This window comes from Platalea leucorodia, assembly GCF_965183815.1.
Source record: "Platalea leucorodia genome assembly, chromosome: Z".
Classification (NCBI taxonomy): Eukaryota; Metazoa; Chordata; class Aves; order Pelecaniformes; family Threskiornithidae; genus Platalea; species Platalea leucorodia.
This window is the reverse complement of record NC_138858.1, coordinates 90,646,756-90,668,016: the sequence shown is the minus strand read 5'-3', so window position 1 is coordinate 90,668,016 and position 21,261 is coordinate 90,646,756. Positions and strand designations below refer to the sequence as shown.

The window sequence follows — 21,261 nt, the reverse complement described above, 5'->3', positions numbered from 1 at the left end:
ATAAAATGAAAAGTGTATTTGATTGTTTTCTGATTTGCCGTGATCTTCGGCACGTCCTCAAGGATCGTATTAAATCAGGGGTGCAAACAAGAGCTGGAAAGGAGTACGTGCTTAAAGCCTTCAGCCTGGTTAAGAAAGCAGACTTGACTTCGGATCTGCTTCTGGCCACATCATCGCACTTCACTCTGCCTTTCTTCTTCCTTACAGAGGCTATGACTTTGAGGGGACAACGATTGGATTAGCCTTTCTGAAATCCATATGCAGTGATATATATTCTGCAGGTATTATTCAGGTCTGATTTATTTTTATTTTATTTTTTTAAAGGCTTTTCGATGTTTTTTACTCAACCAGCAAAGAACATTTATGAAAATTATTGGGTGTACAACACTTTCAAAAGAACATTTATGAAAATTATTGGGTGTACAACACTTTCAGTTCTCTGTCTGGTTCACATCGTTATTTTATTAGACTGTAGAAATTCACAGAGATTTTATTTTAAATGAAGTGCAGAGAGTAAAGAAAGCACACACAAAGCATGGTATCTGTGTTACCTAAATGCCAACATCAAACTCTGACACCTGTATTTGGCGTACCAGGCCCCAATAGAGTCAAAAGGACAGAAATAAGTGATTTTGTGCCTCTACCTTTAGGTTTCCCCTTTTGAACAGGGAATTGGTTCTGACTGTCATAATGCATATCATCAGTGTAGCCACTGAATTACAGCTGCCTAAACTACTGTATTTAAACTTCAGCCTAAACAGGAACACAGATCCAAAACTTTACCAACAACACCGGGAACTCAACTGCTGCACCCAGCTTCAGAGGCCGGGCTTGTTGGTAAGAGGAATAACCCACGTGAAATTCCAGCTTTCCCACACCATAAGGAAACCCTAGGATGACTGTAAAACCAGAATGTTTTGCAAGGTGCGGGGATGCATTTTGTAGCCGCATGATTTGCAATGCCGTGCTGGAAGAGCATGACCAGTATGCTGTGTCTCACGCTTTATGCATTTCCACTACCACCTGCTGTTTATACATCTGGATTTCACTCAAAAGGACTTCTCCTTTCCTCCCTCCCGCCCAGCAGCACAAAACACCAAGCTAAGAGCGAAGATGGAGCACAGCATTTGCCTTTCCTTTCTGTGCACAGACAACACCGTACACAATAGTTACCTTGGTGTAATGAGTAATAATTATATCGCACCCGCGTAATTACCCTAAGCACAGAGACAGCTATCTAGAGAGAGGATTAAGAGTTTCAGATATTCAGTTCTCCTTAACACTCAGTTCTTACTTGGCAGCTTAACTTCCTCGTGTTTATTTAAAAACTCATTATACCAATTTACTCATGTTTGTTAGCGGTATCATCTCATTGCTATTATAATATAATCAGCATAAACTGTGGAATAGATGCATGCATAGATTGAACAACATATCAATCCTTATGTAGCAGTGAGGATAATTTCACCTGAAGAAAAGTTGTCCTATTTCTTAGCCACATGGCTTCTCTGATGTTCCTACTTGTTCTAAAATACTCGTAGAAATAACAGCCTATTGTTATATCTGCAGGATCACAACAGAAATGAAATCGCAGTTGCAGCTACCATGGCACATGAGATGGGACACAACCTGGGCATGAGTCACGACACCAAAGCCTGCACGTGTAGCGATAAAGTTTGTATCATGACAGATACTGTCAGGTAGGAGTCTGGATAAAAAGTTAATGCATGGGGCAGTTAAGGATGGGCTTTGGATAAGCTGCCAGTTTCCAAAATGGAGTAGAAATTATTTTTGTTCTCTGAGATTATTCCATTCAAATGATACAAAAAGAAGAGAAAAATGAAGACATTCCAGGCCCTTGTAAGATATTCCCAGATGGATTACCTCCCCCCACACCCCCCAAAAAAAAACCCAAACAAACCCAACTTTAGTCACTTTTGATTAACATTAGCTTTGCATGTGTGGTAGGGGCCTTCACATTAAAGCATAAATAATTTCTTCCTTACAATGACAATAGCATGAAACTGCTGTGGTATCTCAGATGACAGAGCTTCCCCAAGATTTACCTAAAGTGTATTTTTATTCTCTACCCTGAAGATGTCTCCTGTGAAAACCACACAAAGTGCTTGCACCTTCAATAAACGCCCATTAGATAGGAATTTACTTCAGTTTTCATCTCTATTTGAACACCCTGAGCCTCTCTAGTTGAACATCCCAGTGGAAAACTCCTAATGCCTGAAGCATCCAGTCACAAATTGTGTAGACCATGCTTAAATCTTTGAGATGTGGGATTTATTATACGTAGTGTTTGCATTTAGTACATTAATTTTTTCTAATCTGTTTGTTTCCACTTTTTTATTCTGCTATAAGTAGGAGATAGCCATTGTATTTATTAATATATATATTTGGAAAAATGGTTGTACCCAATAGTTCAGGGGATGGTCACTCGTTTCATTTCTCTTGTAAAGGGTATCGCTTCTTCTTGCCTATGCCGATCCTAATGTAAATCCTCCTGCTTTCTCAATATAGTTCCATCATCCCCAAGAAATTCAGCTCTTGCAGCCTCCAAAGTTTTGAGAAATACATGTTGAGCGACATGCCAAAATGCTTAACAAACATCCCAGATATAAGCAGCATCATAGCACCTCCATCCTGTGGCAATGGCTTTGTGGAAAAAGGAGAGGAATGCGACTGTGGTACTCCTGAGGTATCTGCATAACTGGGAATAAAACAATACTTAGAAGAGGCAAAGAGTTTTATTCAGGCTGTACAGTAGCGGGCTTCTGTTAGTATCTGAGGCGGCCAGTTCAAAGCTAGCTGAAATATTTGTGTAGAAACGCGGTCATCAAGTCGCTGATCTGCAGTGTAATCACCCCTATAAAGCGCATGCGAAATGCCAGGAAAGATGACTGCAGGGTTTCTCATGCTGTGTTGACAGAGGAACTGAGAATGGCAGAAAGCCATACATACGAAAGCGTCTCGGCAGAAATAAGCCAGTTCCCCACACAACTTCTACCAGCACTTTCATAATCAAACACACTTTGTATGGGGTCTGGAGCACAAGTCTGGTGAGGAGCGGCTGGGGGAGCTGGGGTTGTTCAGTCTGGAGAAGGGGAGGCTGAGGGGAGACCGTATTGCTCTCTACAACTCCCTGAAAGGACGCTGTAGCCAGGTGGGGGTCGGTCTCTTCTCCCAAGTAACAAGTGATAGGACGAGAGGAAAGGGCCTCAAGCTGCGCCAGGGGACATTTAGGTTGGATATTGGGAAAAACTTCTTCACCGAGAGGGTGGTCAGGCATTGGAATAGCCTGCCCAGGGAAGTGGTTGAGTCTCCATCCCTGGAGGTATTTAAAGAACGGATAGATGTGGTGCTTGAGGACATGGTATAGTGATGGACTTGGCAGTGCTGGGTTAACGGTTGGACTCGATGATCTTGAGGGTCTCTTCCAACCTTGACGATTCTATGATTCTATGATTCTATGATTCTTTATGCGCTCGCTCACAATGGCTGGCATGGCTTCTAGTGAAAATGGTTTTCAGAGAAGCAAAGCGCAGGTCCGAGGTGTCCTTCCCTCCCTCGATAACCAAGTACAGGATGGTTCGTTGAGGACGCAGTACGGAGGGGACCAAACCCCAAGGCAGCGTACCAGAGCTCTGATTGCTGATTCTGTCACAGGAGTGCACAAATGACTGCTGCGACCCCGAGACGTGCAAACTGACGGCAGGTTCCAAGTGTGCACACGGAGAGTGCTGTGAAAACTGCCAAGTAAGACCCCTTTTAATCTCTAGTTTCTCATATTTTCTGGGTTTGGTTTTTTTTCCCCCCATGAGAAAGCAGTAATACACCTTTCAAAAGAACCAATCCTCTTTACTGTAATTACTGACATAACACTGTAATGACAAGCACTTTGTCCATCCCAAACTACACCACAACTATCAATTCACTCAATCTTTCAACGTCCTGGAGAAATGAGCATTTTGATCACCCATTTTCTCCTCTAAAGAAAAGCTGAGGCACAACCAGGCAAAAATCTTGTCAATTCACATAACCAACTTTACATTAGATACGGACCTGGCCCCTCGTGCGACTTGTACAGCAAGGATAAGATTTGTCTCCCCTAATTTTAGCCTCCTAGTTCAGTGCGATTTTTAAACAGCATGGAAGAGCGGTGTGTTAACTGTGGCATTGCTTTCCCCCCACTTCAGTACAAAAGATCAGGAGCTATTTGCCGAGCAGTTAAGCATGACTGTGACCTGGCCGAGATGTGCACCGGCTTTTCTGCGAATTGCCCGGCGGATCGATTCCGTGTGAACGGACATCCCTGCAACTACGGCGAAGGCTATTGCTACATGGGAAACTGTCCCACCCGAGAAAACCAGTGCAAAGCTGCTTTCGGACCACGTGAGTACAAGTTGGCATTGAGAAAAATCAAGTTCCCTAGGTCAAAGGAGAGAAATAGAGGTAGGCTTTGTCTGCTAGCAAATCATTAAAGACCTGTTGTAAATCAGGCACAGCATGTCTATATAAATGAATTCTAGTTTCTAGCATACACTTAATCATTATTTTAATATTTAACACTGTAAGTGATTATCATCACATGAGCTGAAGCTCAGAGCGTACAATGCAATACATTTCTAGAGAAATGGGAAGTGCTAAGCGTATTCCTCTTTTGCATAATGCTTTTAAGATAATTTTGGAATGGAGCTAGGTGACTATTCTTTGCTTGATAGGAAGAGGAAATGTCTGTATTTCAAATTAATGTCTGTTGTGGTTTAACCCCAGTCGGCAACTGAGCACCACACAGCCTCTTGCTCAACACCCCCACCCCCCCCACCCCCCCCCCCCCCCGTGGGATGGGAGAGAGAATTGGGAAAAAAAGTAAAACCCAGGGGTTGAGATAAAGACAGTTTAATAGGACAGCAGAAGAAGAAAGTAGTGGCAGTAATAATAATGATAAAAGAATATACAAGTGATGCACAACGCAATTGTTCACCTACCCGCTGAGCAATGCCCAGCCTGGCCTTGAGCAGCGATCGCTGCCCCCCGGCCAGCTCCCCCCAGTTTCTATACTGGGCATGACATCATACGGTATGGAATAGCCCTTGGGCCAGTCTGGGTCAGCCCCCCTGGCTGTGCCCCCTCCCAGCTGCTTGCGCACCGGGCCGAGCATGGGAAGCTGAAAAGTCCTTGACCAGTGTGAGCACTAGTGGGCAACAACTAAACCATCAGTGCGTTATCAACATTATTCTCATCCTAATCCAAACCACAGCACTATGCCAGCTACTAGGAAGAAAATTAATGCTGTCCCAGCCAAAAGCAGGACAATGTCCAAATTTAGCATGCCTTTATGTTTCTGAATGTATGTGGTGGCTTACCCTCTTCCCAGTCCTAAACCATCTCCAGTTCTGACTACGTCCCTTCTCTTAGGTAAGGTCTATTGGTTTGTACTGGATAGAGGGAGAACACACAGGATAGGTTCTGCTCTGCGTACAGAATAACATTGCAGAATTAATCCATGAAGTGCCAGAGAGAGTCATTTAGGCCCATGGGTAACTTCACTGGGAAAGGCCATTTTCTAAACAGGTAAAGGAAATTGCATATTTCTAGTTTTCACAGGCAGAGAACCTAAACTAATCCCATTGCATTTTCTTCTTTCACAGAGGCTACTGATGCTGCAGCTTCCTGTTACCGGATGAACGAGAAAGGGGTATATTATGGATACTGCAAAAAAGAAAAAGGTAGTCACGTCCCGTGTAAAAAAAAGTAAGCACTGTGTTACAGAACTTGCTGGGATTTGGGAAGAGAGACCATTCCTATTCAAATTAAGAGACAGAAGGAAAGAGTGCGCTATTTTAGGTGGCACATATGTCCGTGTGTTCCTTCCTTTTGTTCAGTTTGAATATTGTGGTAAAGACAATTCTGAGAAAACTAGTTTCCAAATCATGAGATCAGTCTGAGAAAGAGCACGTGTGTACATATATATGTGGATGCCTGCTTGTGAGGATGACTGCGTGTGTGTGCGTGCATATGCAGGTAAGTACAGGGAAGGGATTTTTGACAGGGAACTTGAACCTGAGGTGAACCTCAGGAGCTGAGGCCAGTTAAATATTCATTTCTGCAAATTACTGTGGGCTCCCTAATAAGCTCAAGAGGAATTAAGAACCTGCCACCTTCTACTTGCGAACTGACCTGAAAACACCACAAACCAAAATTCTCTTCTGCAGCTGTTTCTTTTGAGTTCCTGTATGGGCACAACAAATTCAAGCTGGAGGAGAGGCCAGCTCGGATAGTTTTGCTGTGCCATGTCGTTGTTCTAGCAGTCCTTGTTCTCCTTCCAGAGATAAAATGTGCGGAAAGTTGTTCTGTACTGGGGGGAGCGAGATGCCTCGGGATGGGAGCCTGGTGACTTTCGAGTCCTGCAAAGCAAGTTTTCCTAGAAATGGAGAAACAGACGTAGGGATGATTCTTGATGGAACAAAGTGCGGGAATGGGATGGTTAGTAGCGAAAAGCTTTTCTCCTTATTTTTTCTGCTCTTTCAGTCTCGCTTATATCGTTAGCTCTTTTGCCAGACAAGAAAGATTTTAAACAGAGAAAACTGAAGTGGGCACTAAACTTCTGCTGATCTGGTTTGCCATAACTTCTGCCTTACATCTACCGCAAATCAGTAGCAAAGCAAACTGCTATCCTTCCCATTTCCTTATGCTTGACTGTTGTCTTACTGTTTTTCAGCGACACAAATATACGTGGCAGCAGAAACATACCTTTGCATGAAGGGTTAAAAGATCTTACATATATTACTGGTTTTAATTATTTCCATAATGGATGTGTTAGGCATCACGGAGTGCTATGTCCAATTTCTTTGCTATATGTTTCTACTTGGGGGCCGGGAGGATGAAGGATTGAAGAGGAGTGGAAAGCAGTGATGTCTGTACATCTTTGTCACTCCCCTTTGCTATAAAATACCCAAAGGTCGAATGAAAAATTATATCCACATATCAAACTCCTAATGTAGGTTTAAGTGATTTGCAGACCTGTTCCTATGCCTCCTTTCACTCTTCATCACTTTACACAATAATGTGCAAGCTCTGCATGTTCTGAAAGCTATAAATCACTTTGGTAACATTTGCCCTGTACATTTCAGGTGTGCAGCAATGGAGAATGTGTTTATGCTGAAGATGTCTTTAGATCAACCAACTGCTCTGCCAAGTGTACTGGACATGCTGTAAGATATGAGCATTTGATGCTATTAACTTAAAAAAAAAATTATGCATATCAGCTACAGACCTTATTGACGATAGTATTTAAGTCATTGGGATAGGAATTTGCAAGAGTTGTGGAGTCAGAAGCTTCCTATATGTTTATGAAAGCAAATCTAGCCTGATACAGCATCAATATTTTCTGTGCCTGGCTCTGCCTCTGAGCCACAGTATCACGGCTATTCTCTTTCAGGTCATCTTCTGCTTTGGGAAGATAATTGTGCTCATATTATTTGAGCATTCAGAGACCTACGGGTGTAAAGACCAACTCTGCCGCTTTGTGCGTTGTACTATAGCTTTCACTGCAGAAACACCTGCAAAAGGCACACGACAGCAGACGGTCAGGCCTGTCCTTTACTGGGCAAAACTGCTAACTCTCTCTGCTCAGTTTTGGTCCAAATGAAATGAGAGGGGGCTTCCAGACCTAGCTTCAATAAGCTGATCAGGACCCTGATCCAGAGCCACTGAAATTTTATGACATCACAGCTTCACTCACATTTCCAACCTGAAGATAGTCCTGGCTTTCTGCTTCCTTAGGTGTGTGACCACGAGTTGCAATGCCAGTGTGAAGAAGGATGGGCACCACCAACCTGCGACAGCTCGTCAGCAGTTACCAGTAAGTGCTGTACGGCCACACGCTGGGTACTGTCATCCGCTGCCTGAAATGAGCTGCTTTAACTCCACTGAAACAGCCCTAACTCGCACTGCGTGCCAGACTCTTCCTTTGCAAACATTGCATACCTAGGTCTCCGGTTTCTGCACATCTTTAAGTCGCTGCAGCTTGGATCAATGACTAGAGCAAGCTATTTTTCTTCCTAACCGACAGAGGTGATACACCCAGGAGATTATTTAGAATAGCAGGCTTTTCCTTTCTCCATCCTGAGATAACGAGCACACCATATTAGCTCCCTGTCAAATTTGAGTGGAGGCAAGCTCCCAGAGGTTTTGCTGTGAGGGAGGTGGGCAAGTTCATTTCTTTATCATCTGCACGGAGCTGGCCTTTAACTGATCTACCTCTGAGGGAAAATACTTTGTGTACAGATTTCTATGTGTTTGGGAGAAAAAAAATTTAAGCCTTTGTTATTAAATATTTTTGTCCTCTCTCCACACTCACTAGAGCACCATCAGCTCTCAATATTGTGGCTTGGTTGAGGCTTTAAAATAGCTTTGTTGAAGGAAAATTGGGAAGCCTTAGTCGTGTACAATGCTGTCGTGGTTTAACCCAGCAGGCAGCTAAACACCACACAGCCGTTCGCTCACTCCTCCCACCCGCAAATGGGATGGGGGAGAGAATCAGGGAAAAAAAAAAAAAGTAAGATTTGTGGGTTGAGATAAAGACAGTTTAATAGGGCAGAAAAGGAAAATAAAATAAAATAAAATAAAAATACAAGAACACATAGAATAAGTGATGCACAATACAATTGCTCACCACCCACTGACAGATGCCCAGCCAGTCCCTGAGCAGCGGCCCCCCGGCCAGCTTTCCCCCAGTTTATATACTGAGCATGATGTCCTATGGTATGGAATAGCCCTTTGGCCAGTTGGGGCCAGCTGTCCTGGCTGTGCCCCCTCTCAGCTTCTTGTGCATCTCCAGCCTTCTCAGTCGGTAGAGCACGGGAAGCTGAAAAGTCCTTCACTGGTATAAAGACTACGTAGCAACAACTAAAACATCAGTGTGTTATCATTATTCTCATCCTAAATTCAAAACACAGCACTATACTAGCTTCTAGGAAGAAAATTAACGCTATCCCAGCCAAAACCAGGACAAATGCTAAAGGCCTGTGCCCAGTTTTGGGTAACACCCTTTGAGAAAGAGGAGAGGAATGACAATGAAATGGTCTCCGAGGATGGGTGGAAAGGGCTAGCCCAAGGACAGCTGAGGCAATAACCACAGTCTTCAAATATGGCAAAAATGGCAGGAATACATTCCTCTCCATCGCCATTTGTGGCAGGAGAAGAAGCCAGAAGCTTGAGCAATAGTGAGGACAAATAGGGTCTAGACCTTGTGAAAAAAATTACTTTGCCAATGGTCGTGATGGGAAACCGCTTAGTAATAGTGGATCTTTTAAGAAATAGCAACTTATGTTCTCTCACCCTGACAGGCTTCGCTATTGTTGCCAGTGTGCTGGTTGTCCTCGCCGTCACAGCAACTGCAGCAGTGTTACTTATCCGCTTCCGAGTATTCAAGAAGAGGTAAAATGCTTACCCCCATCGAGGAAAAAAAAAACCCTAAAGCCAAGCAACTTCTGGATAGGTTTTAAGCTGGGGCTTTCGAAGGGGGTGGAGGGAATTAGACACTGGAAAGCCAAGGAAGTTGCTCCATGACCTTTGTTGAGCTATTTCAGAAATCCCATAGCTGGGAGAGGACTGAAGACTTGAAGCTGTAGCTCTCAAGATCAATCCTAAATAATTAAAATAAGGGGGAGAAAGAAAGAAATAAAGGACATGGCTAGATAACATACCAATAGGAGTAAGGCAGGAATTCAACTTCAGCAGGTTTTTTTACTTCAGTCAGAGTAAGATTTACAGTTATACGTAATATTTGCATAGCTACCAGACCAGAAGGGGACCTGGAGCCACAAACCAAGTCTTTGTGGATCAAGAACAAAGACACAGAGAACACCCTGTCCTGGCAGTACCTGCCCAGAAGGTAAGAGTGGGGAGGTGCTGGGTCAGCTATAGTCTCCCTGGGACTGTAACCGAGTGGTCGACACATCAAAACCCACCAGCCAAAGCGCTCTACATTTCCAAGAGGGCTTCAAAATGCTTGTCTAGGGCTGAGAGGACAGCGCTGGGATTCCCAGCATGAGGAGGGAGTGGAGAAAGCACATGGCACTAAGTCCCTGAGTAATCTGTTTGCAGCTTATTAGGGGCATGCAAAGATAACACACAAGATAAGGGCTCCATCCAATTTAACTGTTTCCTGTTTTCAGATGAATGGTGAAACTTCTCTTTCCCATACTTCCACTACAGAACAAACCACAGCTCCAGAGCATAAGTACTTCTAGAGAATTTCTTTGTTTTCATGTTGGCTTTAGGGCAGATAGCACCTACCAGTTCACACCATAGCGGACTGCAATGACAATCTGATTGCAAAGGCTGGGGAAAGCACTGCCCTCCAGATAAGGCCCTGTATGTTCTCTCAGGGCCAGCTAGCATAAAGCATCCCTGCTTCTGAAATGAATGTATCCTTGTACCCCTGTTAATGCACTTTTTATGTAGAACACAAGCCTGCACGTTTTCCATGGGAACATCTGGATGCACACATATGCAACGTGTACATAGGGTCAATATATTTTATATTCTCTTCTTTTACAGCCTGTCATAAGGCCAAAAGGTCCCCCACCTCCTGTTCCTGCTACCAAACCAACCTCTTCTCACACAGAAGAGATTTTTGTAAGTATAACCCTGCAACTTTTCACATCTTTCATCTGAGTTGCCAATGACTATCGGTTGCAAATTAGTATTTTCAGTTTCTGACTCTGATTAAAAAAAAAAAAAATCACAGACATTCAAACCACATATTCTTTAGGGTAGGAGTAACCTTTTTTTGCCATGTAATCCTAAACTGCACAAGATACTCTTGATCTGTGCAAAGGAGTCCTGTACACCATCACCAGCACATCTCATTCGCAATAGTACCTGGAGTCCAAACCAACAGGGATTTCAGGTGTAAACACAGTGCAAATGATGAGCATCTTTGCTACTACAGATGTCTGCAATGGTCCCTGTATTGTGGAGATCTGGTAGTCTCTAAAGATGCCACCTGTGAGGGATCTCCATCAATGTGCATATATATATTTTTATTATTATTATTATTATTCTTTTAAAAAAACAGAAGAATATCAATATTTGCCATTAATAAACCCAAAGCATCCTACTTATATAAAAATGCCTCCCTCAAATATTTACTATCTCAGCATTTGAGCCCCCTGCCCACCTGATACAAGGGTGTACAAACCATCTTCACATTAGCAACCTAGTTGCATGGTATTGACTGCATAAAGAATGACGGATCAGGACTCAATAAGAAAATTTTTAAAAAACCCACACACCGGCTTGATTATAAAAACACATTTAAATTCCACTGTCTTTAGAGATGCTTTCCTCAACACACACCTTGAGCATGTGATCAGCTCTAGCTTCCTAAGCAGTCTGGTCGAGCATGGATACTTGAGATACAGATGAATTTACACATTGAGAATAGCTCAGTGGTCTTCCGAAACAGGAGATCTATACCCCTTGTGTATTTATATTATTGCGCCTTCTTGTATGTGGACAGATTAATCTAATTCACCCCTAGCTTTTCCGCTAGGAAATTTAGCAGTAAATATATGAGCTAAGCGTAGCAGCAGCTGAGCTCTGAGGAGGTTCGGCAGCTGCTCAGACAGGAAAGCCTAATGACATTTAAACTACATTTTCGTTGTAGGCACCAGAGAGAAAACCTGCTCATCTGCCCGTTCCCAAAGGCAAACCTCCACCTCCACCGAAGGTAACCTGAGTTCAAGTGTGAACAGCAAGTCTTTCAGGATGTAATTGGTTGAAACTGCACTGGGCGCACTGTGATTTGTCTAACTCTCTCTTTTTCATGTAGGCTTTAAAACCTCTAATTAATCCCAGAGTATGAAGCTTCCGACGTAGGGCTGATCAAGATACCAAGATATCAAGAAATTTTCAGGGGCAACTTGTTTGTCCCTGGATTCCTCCGCTTTTGGCAAAGGCAACCAAGACAGTCTTCCTGTTCTCTTTAAAAAAAGAACTGATTGACAGCTGCTTTGAAAGAGAAAGTTTGGTTTTCAAACAGCGAGGAACTCTTCGGTGATGACATCAAGCTACTGTCCAAAAGGAAACAAAGCAGAATCACTACTTGCACTGAGGTGTAGACTGGGAGTAAGTTACGAAAGCTGCTTAACACATCCTAACTCCTAGGCCATCACCGCAAGATGTGGCTGCACTGGGATGCCCTGCATCTACGCTGCTTTTCTGGGTACAGACCTGAGAAGATCAGGGAAAGTATGGCTACTCCATGTTTGTAAATGGGAAATTTTTTGCTACGTTCCTGGATCTTTGCCAGCCTTCTCTTCAGCAATAGACCAGACCTTCTCCTTCATACGCAAGTTGCAAGTTCTGGAAAAAGAAAAAATCCTTCCTGCCCTTTGGAGAAAAGCTTGTGTCCTCAAGGCCTGAACTAGCCTTGGAATAATAAGATCACACATTGGAAATGCATTGATTCTGGAAAGATCCTTCTGGATCGGATTCTCTTATTAATCCTTAGATTACCTGTTAAACAAGATTCCTCTGTTGAGTAGGTAGAACTGGAGATACGCTCAAAAGCAAAGCACGCAGGAGTCAGACCACTTGCTGCTTGCAAGTGCTCCCAGAGCTCAGGCTGTGCCAGTTTAAAAAGAGCTCCAGCTGCCACCATTGCACTTGGACAGAAAAATTCAGAAAAGCACAGTCAACAAAATCCTTAATCATTTATTTCATTTGCCCCTCAGCTCCAGAAATATCTGAGTATTTCTCCCTTCCAGGATATACACACCTTGGTGTTTTTATTTAATTGCTCTTGCACCGGGGTGTGTTATTGTAAAGTTGCTAATGAGAACTAGGCTGGGCTTTGTTATTGTGGGACAGCATCGGAGCATGAGGCATTGCACACCGGTTTACTACTGAGGGGTTCTTCATTCGTTCTGGCCTGTTGGCATCAGCACTGTTGACACTACTGGCCTGCTGGCATGGATCTGCATGATACTGTTGGCATTGATGTTAATAATACTGTGAGGGTGCTGGCACTGATGCTATTGTTACCATTGGCACTGATATTATTCATGTGGTTGGCATCAATATTTTTAAGTTAAAGCACACAGAAGTGTTTTTCAAGGAACAAAAATTTTACCGGGGGGGAGGGGGGAAAGAAGAAAAAAGAAAAGAGAGAGAGAAAACCAAAATTGCCTGGGACCCAAAGTACTCAAGATTTTATAGAGGTTCCAGTTTGAACTGGATTTGGGTTTGGATCAGGATCAAAATCAGCACACAGATCCAAATCGATTACACTGTGGCTCAGGAAGGCAGTTTCCAGCCCTTGGGCATAGTGGCTTTGCTAGAGAAGACCACATGGCTGCCAAACTGCCAAAACAAGATCTGGGGCCTTGGGCCAACATTGTGCATACTAACCTTTACCTGTACTTGTTCTGACCAGGGCCTATTGGAACTTTAAAAAAAGCCCAATCCTCAGAGGGCCTGAAAACTTCTACTCAAGTTTGCCAACCAGCTCACACCTGCCGAAATCCTGATCCACGTAATCTTGTTCAGATACTGAACACATAACTGTACAGCTACTTTTCAAATGCAGAGCCTTGTTATTTACAGTGACTGTTACTGCAGCTGCACACTGCAGACCCATCGTCTCTGATACAGAAACGCATACAAAAACCCAATTTCTTCTTTTGGGCTCAGCTTGCTTTGAGGTTTCCAATCAAGTGATGTATGCTCTGCAAAACACAGATGTGATGAAATTACAGTCTTCAGTTTGAGCAGTGAGGTGGGTTTTTTAGTTTAGGACAGATTTTACTGGAAGAGCATAGCTTTCTCTCGCTTTGGATGATCGCTTCTCTATTGGAGTCGGTGTCATGGTTTAACCCCAGCTGGCAACTGAGCACCACAGAGCCGCTCGCTCGCTCCCCCGCCCCAGTGGGATGGGGGAGAGAATTGGAAGAGTAAAAGTGAGAGAAGTCATGGGTTGAGATAAGAACATTTTAACAATTAAAATAAAATAGTAATAATAGTAGTAGTAGTAATAATAATAATAGAATACACAAAGCAAGTGATACAGAATGCAATTGCTCACCACCCGCTGACTGATGCCCAGCCCGTCCCCGAGCAGCAGCCCCCTGGCCAGATTTCCCCTAGTTTACACGCTGAGCACGACGCGGTATGGTGTGGGATACCCCTTTGGTCAGCTGTCCCAGCCATGTCCCCTCCCAGCTCCTTGTGCCCCCCCAGCCTGCTCGCTGGTGGGGTGGGGGGCGAAGCAGAAAAGGCCTTGACTCTGTGTAAGCACCGCTCAGCAGTAACTAAAACACCCCTGTGTTATCAACAGTCTTTCCAGCACAAATCCAAAACTTAGCCCCATACTAGCTACTATGAAGAAAACTAAGTAACTCTATCCCAGGCAAAACCAGCACAGTCAGAAATGGATTTTAATCTGTATGTATTTGACTATGGTGTAAAGATTCAGAACTTATTTTTTATGAACTGTAATTAATGTATTTACAAAGATTTCTGTATTAGAGGTATTCTATCTAAACTGGAGGTGGTTGTTTTGTTTTTTAAAGATCATCATTTGCACATGAAACACATCACAATAGTGTAAAGTGGGATCATTTGTAACATTGCAAAATCCGTAAAACTCCCAATTTGAACCAAAAAGATCATTCACAGGTATTGCCAAAACCTGCCAAGGTAACCAGTAAAGCTGACTTAAATTTATAATAAGGGTTGACAAGATACTACATCACAATTTTTCTGCCAACTTAAAATCTATTTCTTCATGGTTTCCAACCTTTTCCACTTTGGGAGCACTCAAGAATTTTCCAAGGCTATAGAGGTTTGAAGCCAGCTAAAGTCTAGAGACTTGCTTTTTCTTAATTATCTTTCTAAGATTCAACTCCTAAACCATGGAGCTTGGGCTTACTTTCTCCTGCAGAAACCAGTGCTCTCTCTGACCTGTACGGGCTCAAACCTCCGTAATTTCTGGACACTTTCAGTAAGCAAAGCCTGCACCCCAGCACCCAAGCAGAGTGCGAGTGCTGTACTGAGACCAAGCATCCATCTTCAGCAGTGACTTGCAGTAGAAACCTAAGAAAAATATATAAGAGCACACACCTATAGCAGTTTACGATTTACAGCTTTTCTTGGCCCCAGCATCCATAGGACAGGTCAGAATATCTCCTGCGATGGAGCACACGTTCTGTCATTCCAGCCAGGCCTTGCACAGAAGGGCCCGTCTGTAGGTACAATCTATTGTTCTGTTATGCAAAGATGACATCTACTGTTAAAAAGCCTCTACTGCAAGAGGAAAGTGAACCCAAGAAAACTGAAGACATCTTCAGCACTGCAGTTGTCAAGAGCCTGCAGTATGTAGCCCCAGAAGCACATCATCAGATGCATTTCCCTCTGCAGTCTCACACTTTTCACCGAATTGCACTAGTTTGATCCGGGTCCAGCTGTTCCCTTATTCCTGGTTCAGGGTCCCTTGCCCAGCATGGCTTGCCACACAGACGGTACAGCAGAGCAGCAAGCCCACCCGCTGGTAGCATACAGTAATCTGCAGAAGGGATTTTGGCACAGTGCAATCACCACCAGTGAACTGACACCGACTGAATTTGCATTTGCTATGCAGGAGCCATGTGCCGGACCCTTGTCTTGCTCCCAGCCCAAAAGCAAAGCAGTTTACCACTGGTTTTGGGGTGTTGTGGTGTTTTTTTAGTATGAGGGAGCACTCTACTCCTCCATCTCCCCTTACTCCATGGGAAAACAAAAATGTCTTTTTTTTTCTGTTTCTTTTCAATCTCTGAATTTACCACACTCTTTCATCCCTCTTTTCCCTCCCTCCATCTCTGAGGGATGGTGCTACCAGGAGAGAGCAAACCTTTTGCTCTTTGCACGCCCAAACCAATCTTCGCTGTGAACAGTTTTGGGGGTTTCTTGAAAATAAGGCACACACTGGACCATCACAACAGACCAATTCCTCAGTAGTTCCTATCTGGCCCTCTGAATTGTCCATTTTGTTGTGCAAATTCAACACTGGCCATTAGAGGGCAATGGGGCATGGAAAAGAAGCTAATCTTGCTTGCTATCGGATGACTGCTATCACCTCAAACGAATCAATTCTGAATTTACTGCGTCCTCTGACCTTGAGCTATAGATTCGGGAGACATTAACACGGACACCATCAGCCTGGAAGAGTGGGGAGATTGTAGCACATTCAGATTTTCAGACACAGAGGCACCAGACAACTAATAAATAGGCTAAACCCAACCCTTCAAACATGACACCATAGACAGTACATGCTTTCAGCTCTACACAGCAAGAGGCAGTCCTAATTGATTCATGTTTTACTGACCGGAAAAGAAAACATTGTCCTACCAGCCCTCATCAAAATGAATAATAAATGTCACTTGTAACTTGAAATTAAGAATTTTCTTCCCCTTTTGCTTCCTCATACCAGTACATCTTTCATAGCCTCATAGTACTGCATAAATCATTACCATCTTAACAAATAAGTGAATAAAAAGCTGCAGGTTGAATCCACTGATGTGCAAATCATGGAAAAGTCATGGAAATATTGAAGATTTCCTAGCTGACAGACCCTAAGAGTTCAGACCGTACTGTCTGTCTACCACCCAACTGGGCCTAATGGCTCTCCAGTGCTACGAAACAAATGGCTCTTACTATGATGGCCTTTGCCACTGGCTGATCGTATCAGTAAATGTAAACCTCAGCCAGCAGCTACTTAGTGTTATTTACCAGTGCCTGAGAAGTGCCAGTCTTTAATCATCCGTTTATTGATAACTTCCCGAGTACGGCATTGCTGGATGTTCTAATCTTCCTCTGGTGCCGAGGAAATGGGAGGCCCTGGGAAAGGAGCAGGGCTGTCTGTCGGGCTGCCAGCGATTGCCCTGGCCCCCAGATCACTTTAAAGCAATCTTCAGAAAAGTGGCACAGATATTAACTGGCTGTTACTGACATTAGATCCATAAATAATTCCACATAATGCATGGCCCCGGCCTTTAGAAGGTCCAGGGGAAAAAAAGTAGAGGCTGAAATATTGATAGATGTGTCTGCAAGAGCTATTAAAAAAGGGAAAGCAGTTTCCATGGGATTGGTCTAAGCCACTGCACCCAGGGGGAAACCTTGGTCACATGCCTGACAAAATAGATCTGAGTGCACAGCACCAAGCAACAGGATAAAAGAAAAGAATAACACAACTTCAGCAGGACTTCAGAAATGGAGGCATTCCCCTTCAGCAGTCAAAAATCATTGTGAAAGACCGGAGGACCTTTCTAGCAAGTCTCAGTACAGGTGAGAACAGAGCCCAGGTGCACTTACTCTGTGCTGCAGATACAGAAAAGATCTCTTTCTTACATCCGTTCATGCATGGAGAGAGAAATGAACTGCTCTCTGCCATACGCTGAATCTATTTTTTCACGTCCTTAAGTGCACTGGAGTAATGTATTTTCCATGTTATTTTTTGCAGCTATCACTGAGAGACGTGTCCCTGAATCCCGTCAGTGGGTATGTCGCACTAAAGTGCTGCAGTGAATTGCTAAACATGTTTTATAAATTAGCTCATCCAAAAATCCCTGCTACCCAGCCTGTGAGAAGGTTCCATAACAGTAGAAAACCCAAGAGATGTCTTGAACAGAGGAGAAAACAAAAAACCCATAGCGTGGTCTCCCAGTCAAGGTACTGAAACAGATGAACACGATTCACCCCCTTCGGAGATGCCGACTGAGCGCCTACATGCTTTGCTCTGGGCATCTAACTCTGTGACGAGTCCACCCCTCTCCCTTCTCTGCTTACGACACCTTCGCTCCCGACAGACACATATGAGAACAGCAAGAAAATTCCCACTGCCTAGGTGACATTGCTCATGTAGCTTTGAGACAAATTTCAAGGCAACAGTCCCTCTTCAATCCTCCGATGGTGCTACGGGATTCACTCCCACACCAGTGGTCAGGTTTCTTGGCACTTAGCAGCTGCAATCAAGAGCTGGCTTTTCAGAAGAGTTTAGCATCTTCCACACACCCAGCACATTAAGCTCACTCACATGGAAGTTCAATTCCAGCCTTAAGTTCCTTGTGCTTCAGCTTTGCACGTTCAAAATAAGGACACCGGCTCCTCTTTCTTCTCATCTGCCTCATCTCTCCAAACTCAGAGGCCCTCACATGCCTCCGTTGGCTGCAGAGGGGATGTCCAACCCCATTTTTGGGCTGAGCCCATTGGGACAGGTTATCTAACTGCCTTGCCGTTTGCACCTTTCTGGATCCCCACTCTCTTTTTTGTGCATTTATAGTAGCCCACACAAAGGGGCCTGTGTCGGTCTTTTCTAGGCTATAATAGCAGGAGTGACTTACAGTAACAACACAAAAGCATTTATTAAAAACCTCTGATGCCACCACCTCTCTTAACACACAATCTACTGACACACCGCCCTGCTGGGATTGATCTTTGTTTGACAATCCCTCTGTTGAAGCCCTGCAAAGGAAAACAAATAACCCTGCCCAGGTCCAAGTACGCTGCAGCAGCAGCCCAGCACAAAAAAAGGGGAGAGGGAGAAACCGCAGCGGGCCCCTGGGCCTGACTCATCCAGCAATCACCAGACCTCCGGATAGCTGTAATTTGCTGTGAATTTTTCATGCTAGAATCAGCTGTGTGCTGCAGGCATGTAGCCGAATGGAAAATAAACCTGAAATATTAATGACCCACTGCAGAGTGCAGGGAGGAAGAGATCTACAAATGAGGACAGGGAACCTTAGATAGCCTAGTGGAACTGCTCCCTTTTTGTCCAAAACACAGGTGAATTAAAATGAATGCGCGCTGTCCTGGAGGCACTGGGAAGGAAGAGCACCGGATTCCCGGTTTTGGGGTGTTCAGCAGTTGGTCTGTGTACCACGCTGTGAACCCGGGTTACCTAAACCTTCCAGGTTGTCACTAGAGATTCTTGGCCCTGGCTTGGCCTGGATTAGCACACCGTGTGCCAAAATTAGTCTCCTTCCTAACCGCGGGTCTGAGCGGCACGAGTCACAAGGCAGACAAAACCCACAGAAAAGGGGAAGGGGAGGGAGCTCTAATTGTGCACTTATCAATATACCTCGGCAGCTGTCTAGACATTATAAACCAGCAGACTTCCCTCTCTCACTGATAAGCCCTGACCCAAAACTCTTTCAATTTAACCAGAGTGGAAACACAAGACCTCTCTCAGAAATGAGCAAGAGCTCTAACTCATACCTGCATCATGGGTTTTGTTTCCTTTGAATGATTATGTTACTAATTTCACACCTATTCCTTATTCATGTCACCATTTCCTTGCCTTAAAAGCCATCCTGACATGGAGTTAGAATCACTTACTTAATCATTGCCATCATTAGGAACGCTGCAATCAGAAGAATAGTGCCTTCTCATTACTTATTTAAAATGTGCTAGGCAGCATAGATGTTTGTGAGATATATGCCAAATTATGCCCAACGGAAGCGGGGGGGAAGCAGTTACATGCATGCATCTTCTGAGCATCTGCAGAGTACCCCATGACACGTAGGAGTAGCCTAGAAGCTCCACTATTAGTTTAAAAAATTCATGGGCCAGCAGTTGCTATACCAGGAATAAACCTGTTAGAAAGTGTTACTCAGAATGAAAAAAGGTGGTAATATTTGGCCTGCTGAGCTTATGCATCATGTCTTGTTAGGAAAGTCACTATATGATCCTGGGTAGAGGAAACCGTCTCAAAGTTGCATAGCATCATTCACTTGGATTGATTTTGACATGTTTAGCAAACCGTATTTATGCAAACCGTATCTCAGGAGCTGTAGTAGAAGGCAGATAGTGGGAGGTTTTGCAAAAGCTGGGGATTTGGACCACCCTTGCTCTGTAAAGTGAGAGCTGCTGGTGCTTGACCCTGCTGTGTAGTGTGGGTGGTGCAGTGGGTCCTGTCACTGTGAATCTTGGAAGAAAGAAAACCCCAGCTGGCAATGCTAACATTGCTCATTTTCCAGCAAGCCGTGGCTGTCACCAAGGGCAGATCCCATCCCCTTCAGCCAGGGTTTGCCTTGCAATTCCACCCAATTTTGGAGCAGGTCTAATCTTAAGACTTTGACTTGACCCATCTTCCCATCTGAAAGCAGTAGCTGCAAAAGAGAAAGCAGCACTTATCTGTTCTCTGGTGAATTCTCCTCTCCCTGCGCAGGATTCAACCTTTGACCGCTCTCTGGAGCCCACAGAACTGGGCTGTGCCCTCCCCACACGCAAGTGGATTTTAAGCTGGAATACTGTGATACACGAATCGTTGACCTGGAACAGCACAGGGCTCCCCGCAAGCTGCGATATTTGCCAAAATGGGGTGGCAGGAGACAGCCCCAGCTGTGCAGGCTGCTGTGCTGGTCCCCAGCCCCCCGCCGCAGCCCGGAAAGCATCTCCTCTCCCTCCTGGACACCCCTGGGAGAGCCTCGTCCCTCCCCGGAGCCGGTGGGACCCGTTTGCCAGACACCAGCTCAGGTCGTCTCACCCAAGGGCTAGAACACACCAAGAGACACTGGCTGCTGCCTCCACTCATGAAATAAAACAAGAAGTACTGCTCTTATTATTCATAAGTATTACTCTGTTCTGAAGAGTGCTGTGTATCCGCAGGGTTTGAAAGATTCCAAGGTGCTTTATGTATTCATATGAAATATGTATTCATATTTATGTATGAATGTGTAGACCATGAAAAGAAGGCTGTGTTCATTCATAGAATACTTTGGTACATGAAGATAAAGGCTGCTGCACGTGTTAACCGCCACATACACGTGTATAACTGCTATAGACACAAGCATGCCTATATAAACCATGTGGAACTGCCCACCAAAGTACAGCACACTGGGTATTTAATGCCATCCCGACATATAGAAGATATTAAATGAGAAAATGTTTAACATCACACGGAAATCTTCATTTCAGAATGCTTTTATAGTGCTATGGTTTGGGGTCAACCTTATTTCTTTCTGTCACATGTATTATTCAAGTTGTTAATTCCTCCTTTATAGCCAGCTACTATTTCTTCCAGCCAATCCTTTGAAATGTGGCCAGTGGGACCTGGTGTGTTTTGCACATGATGTTTATAAAAGCCCTCCAACAGAATTTATTTTAAATTATTCTGTATTTGATTTCTCTGAAAACCAAAATCTATAATCAATTCTAAACTTGATGAGCAACTGAAGTAATCGTTACACTTAAAAGAAAGTGGTCAGG

The 21,261-nt window shown here is 44.0% G+C and overlaps 1 protein-coding gene across 1 annotated transcript in view; it reads left to right on the top strand.

Moving 5' to 3' along the window:
* LOC309602478 (zinc metalloproteinase-disintegrin-like NaMP) overlaps nucleotides 1-14,488 on the top strand; it is a 32,363-nt gene extending 17,875 nt beyond the window's left edge. Inside the window, exons 11-24 of the mRNA XM_082336072.1 lie at nucleotides 208-292; nucleotides 1,570-1,700; nucleotides 2,530-2,707; nucleotides 3,676-3,765; nucleotides 4,206-4,401; nucleotides 5,661-5,763; nucleotides 6,339-6,495; nucleotides 7,143-7,223; nucleotides 7,795-7,873; nucleotides 9,360-9,450; nucleotides 9,808-9,907; nucleotides 10,576-10,653; nucleotides 11,687-11,749; nucleotides 11,852-14,488. Of these exons, the coding sequence (XP_082192198.1) occupies nucleotides 208-292; nucleotides 1,570-1,700; nucleotides 2,530-2,707; nucleotides 3,676-3,765; nucleotides 4,206-4,401; nucleotides 5,661-5,763; nucleotides 6,339-6,495; nucleotides 7,143-7,223; nucleotides 7,795-7,873; nucleotides 9,360-9,450; nucleotides 9,808-9,907; nucleotides 10,576-10,653; nucleotides 11,687-11,749; nucleotides 11,852-11,884 (1,465 nt within the window). The 3' untranslated portion in view covers nucleotides 11,885-14,488. The remainder of the gene's footprint in view (nucleotides 1-207; nucleotides 293-1,569; nucleotides 1,701-2,529; nucleotides 2,708-3,675; nucleotides 3,766-4,205; nucleotides 4,402-5,660; nucleotides 5,764-6,338; nucleotides 6,496-7,142; nucleotides 7,224-7,794; nucleotides 7,874-9,359; nucleotides 9,451-9,807; nucleotides 9,908-10,575; nucleotides 10,654-11,686; nucleotides 11,750-11,851) is intronic.
* Nucleotides 14,489-21,261: the final 6,773 nt, after the last annotated feature.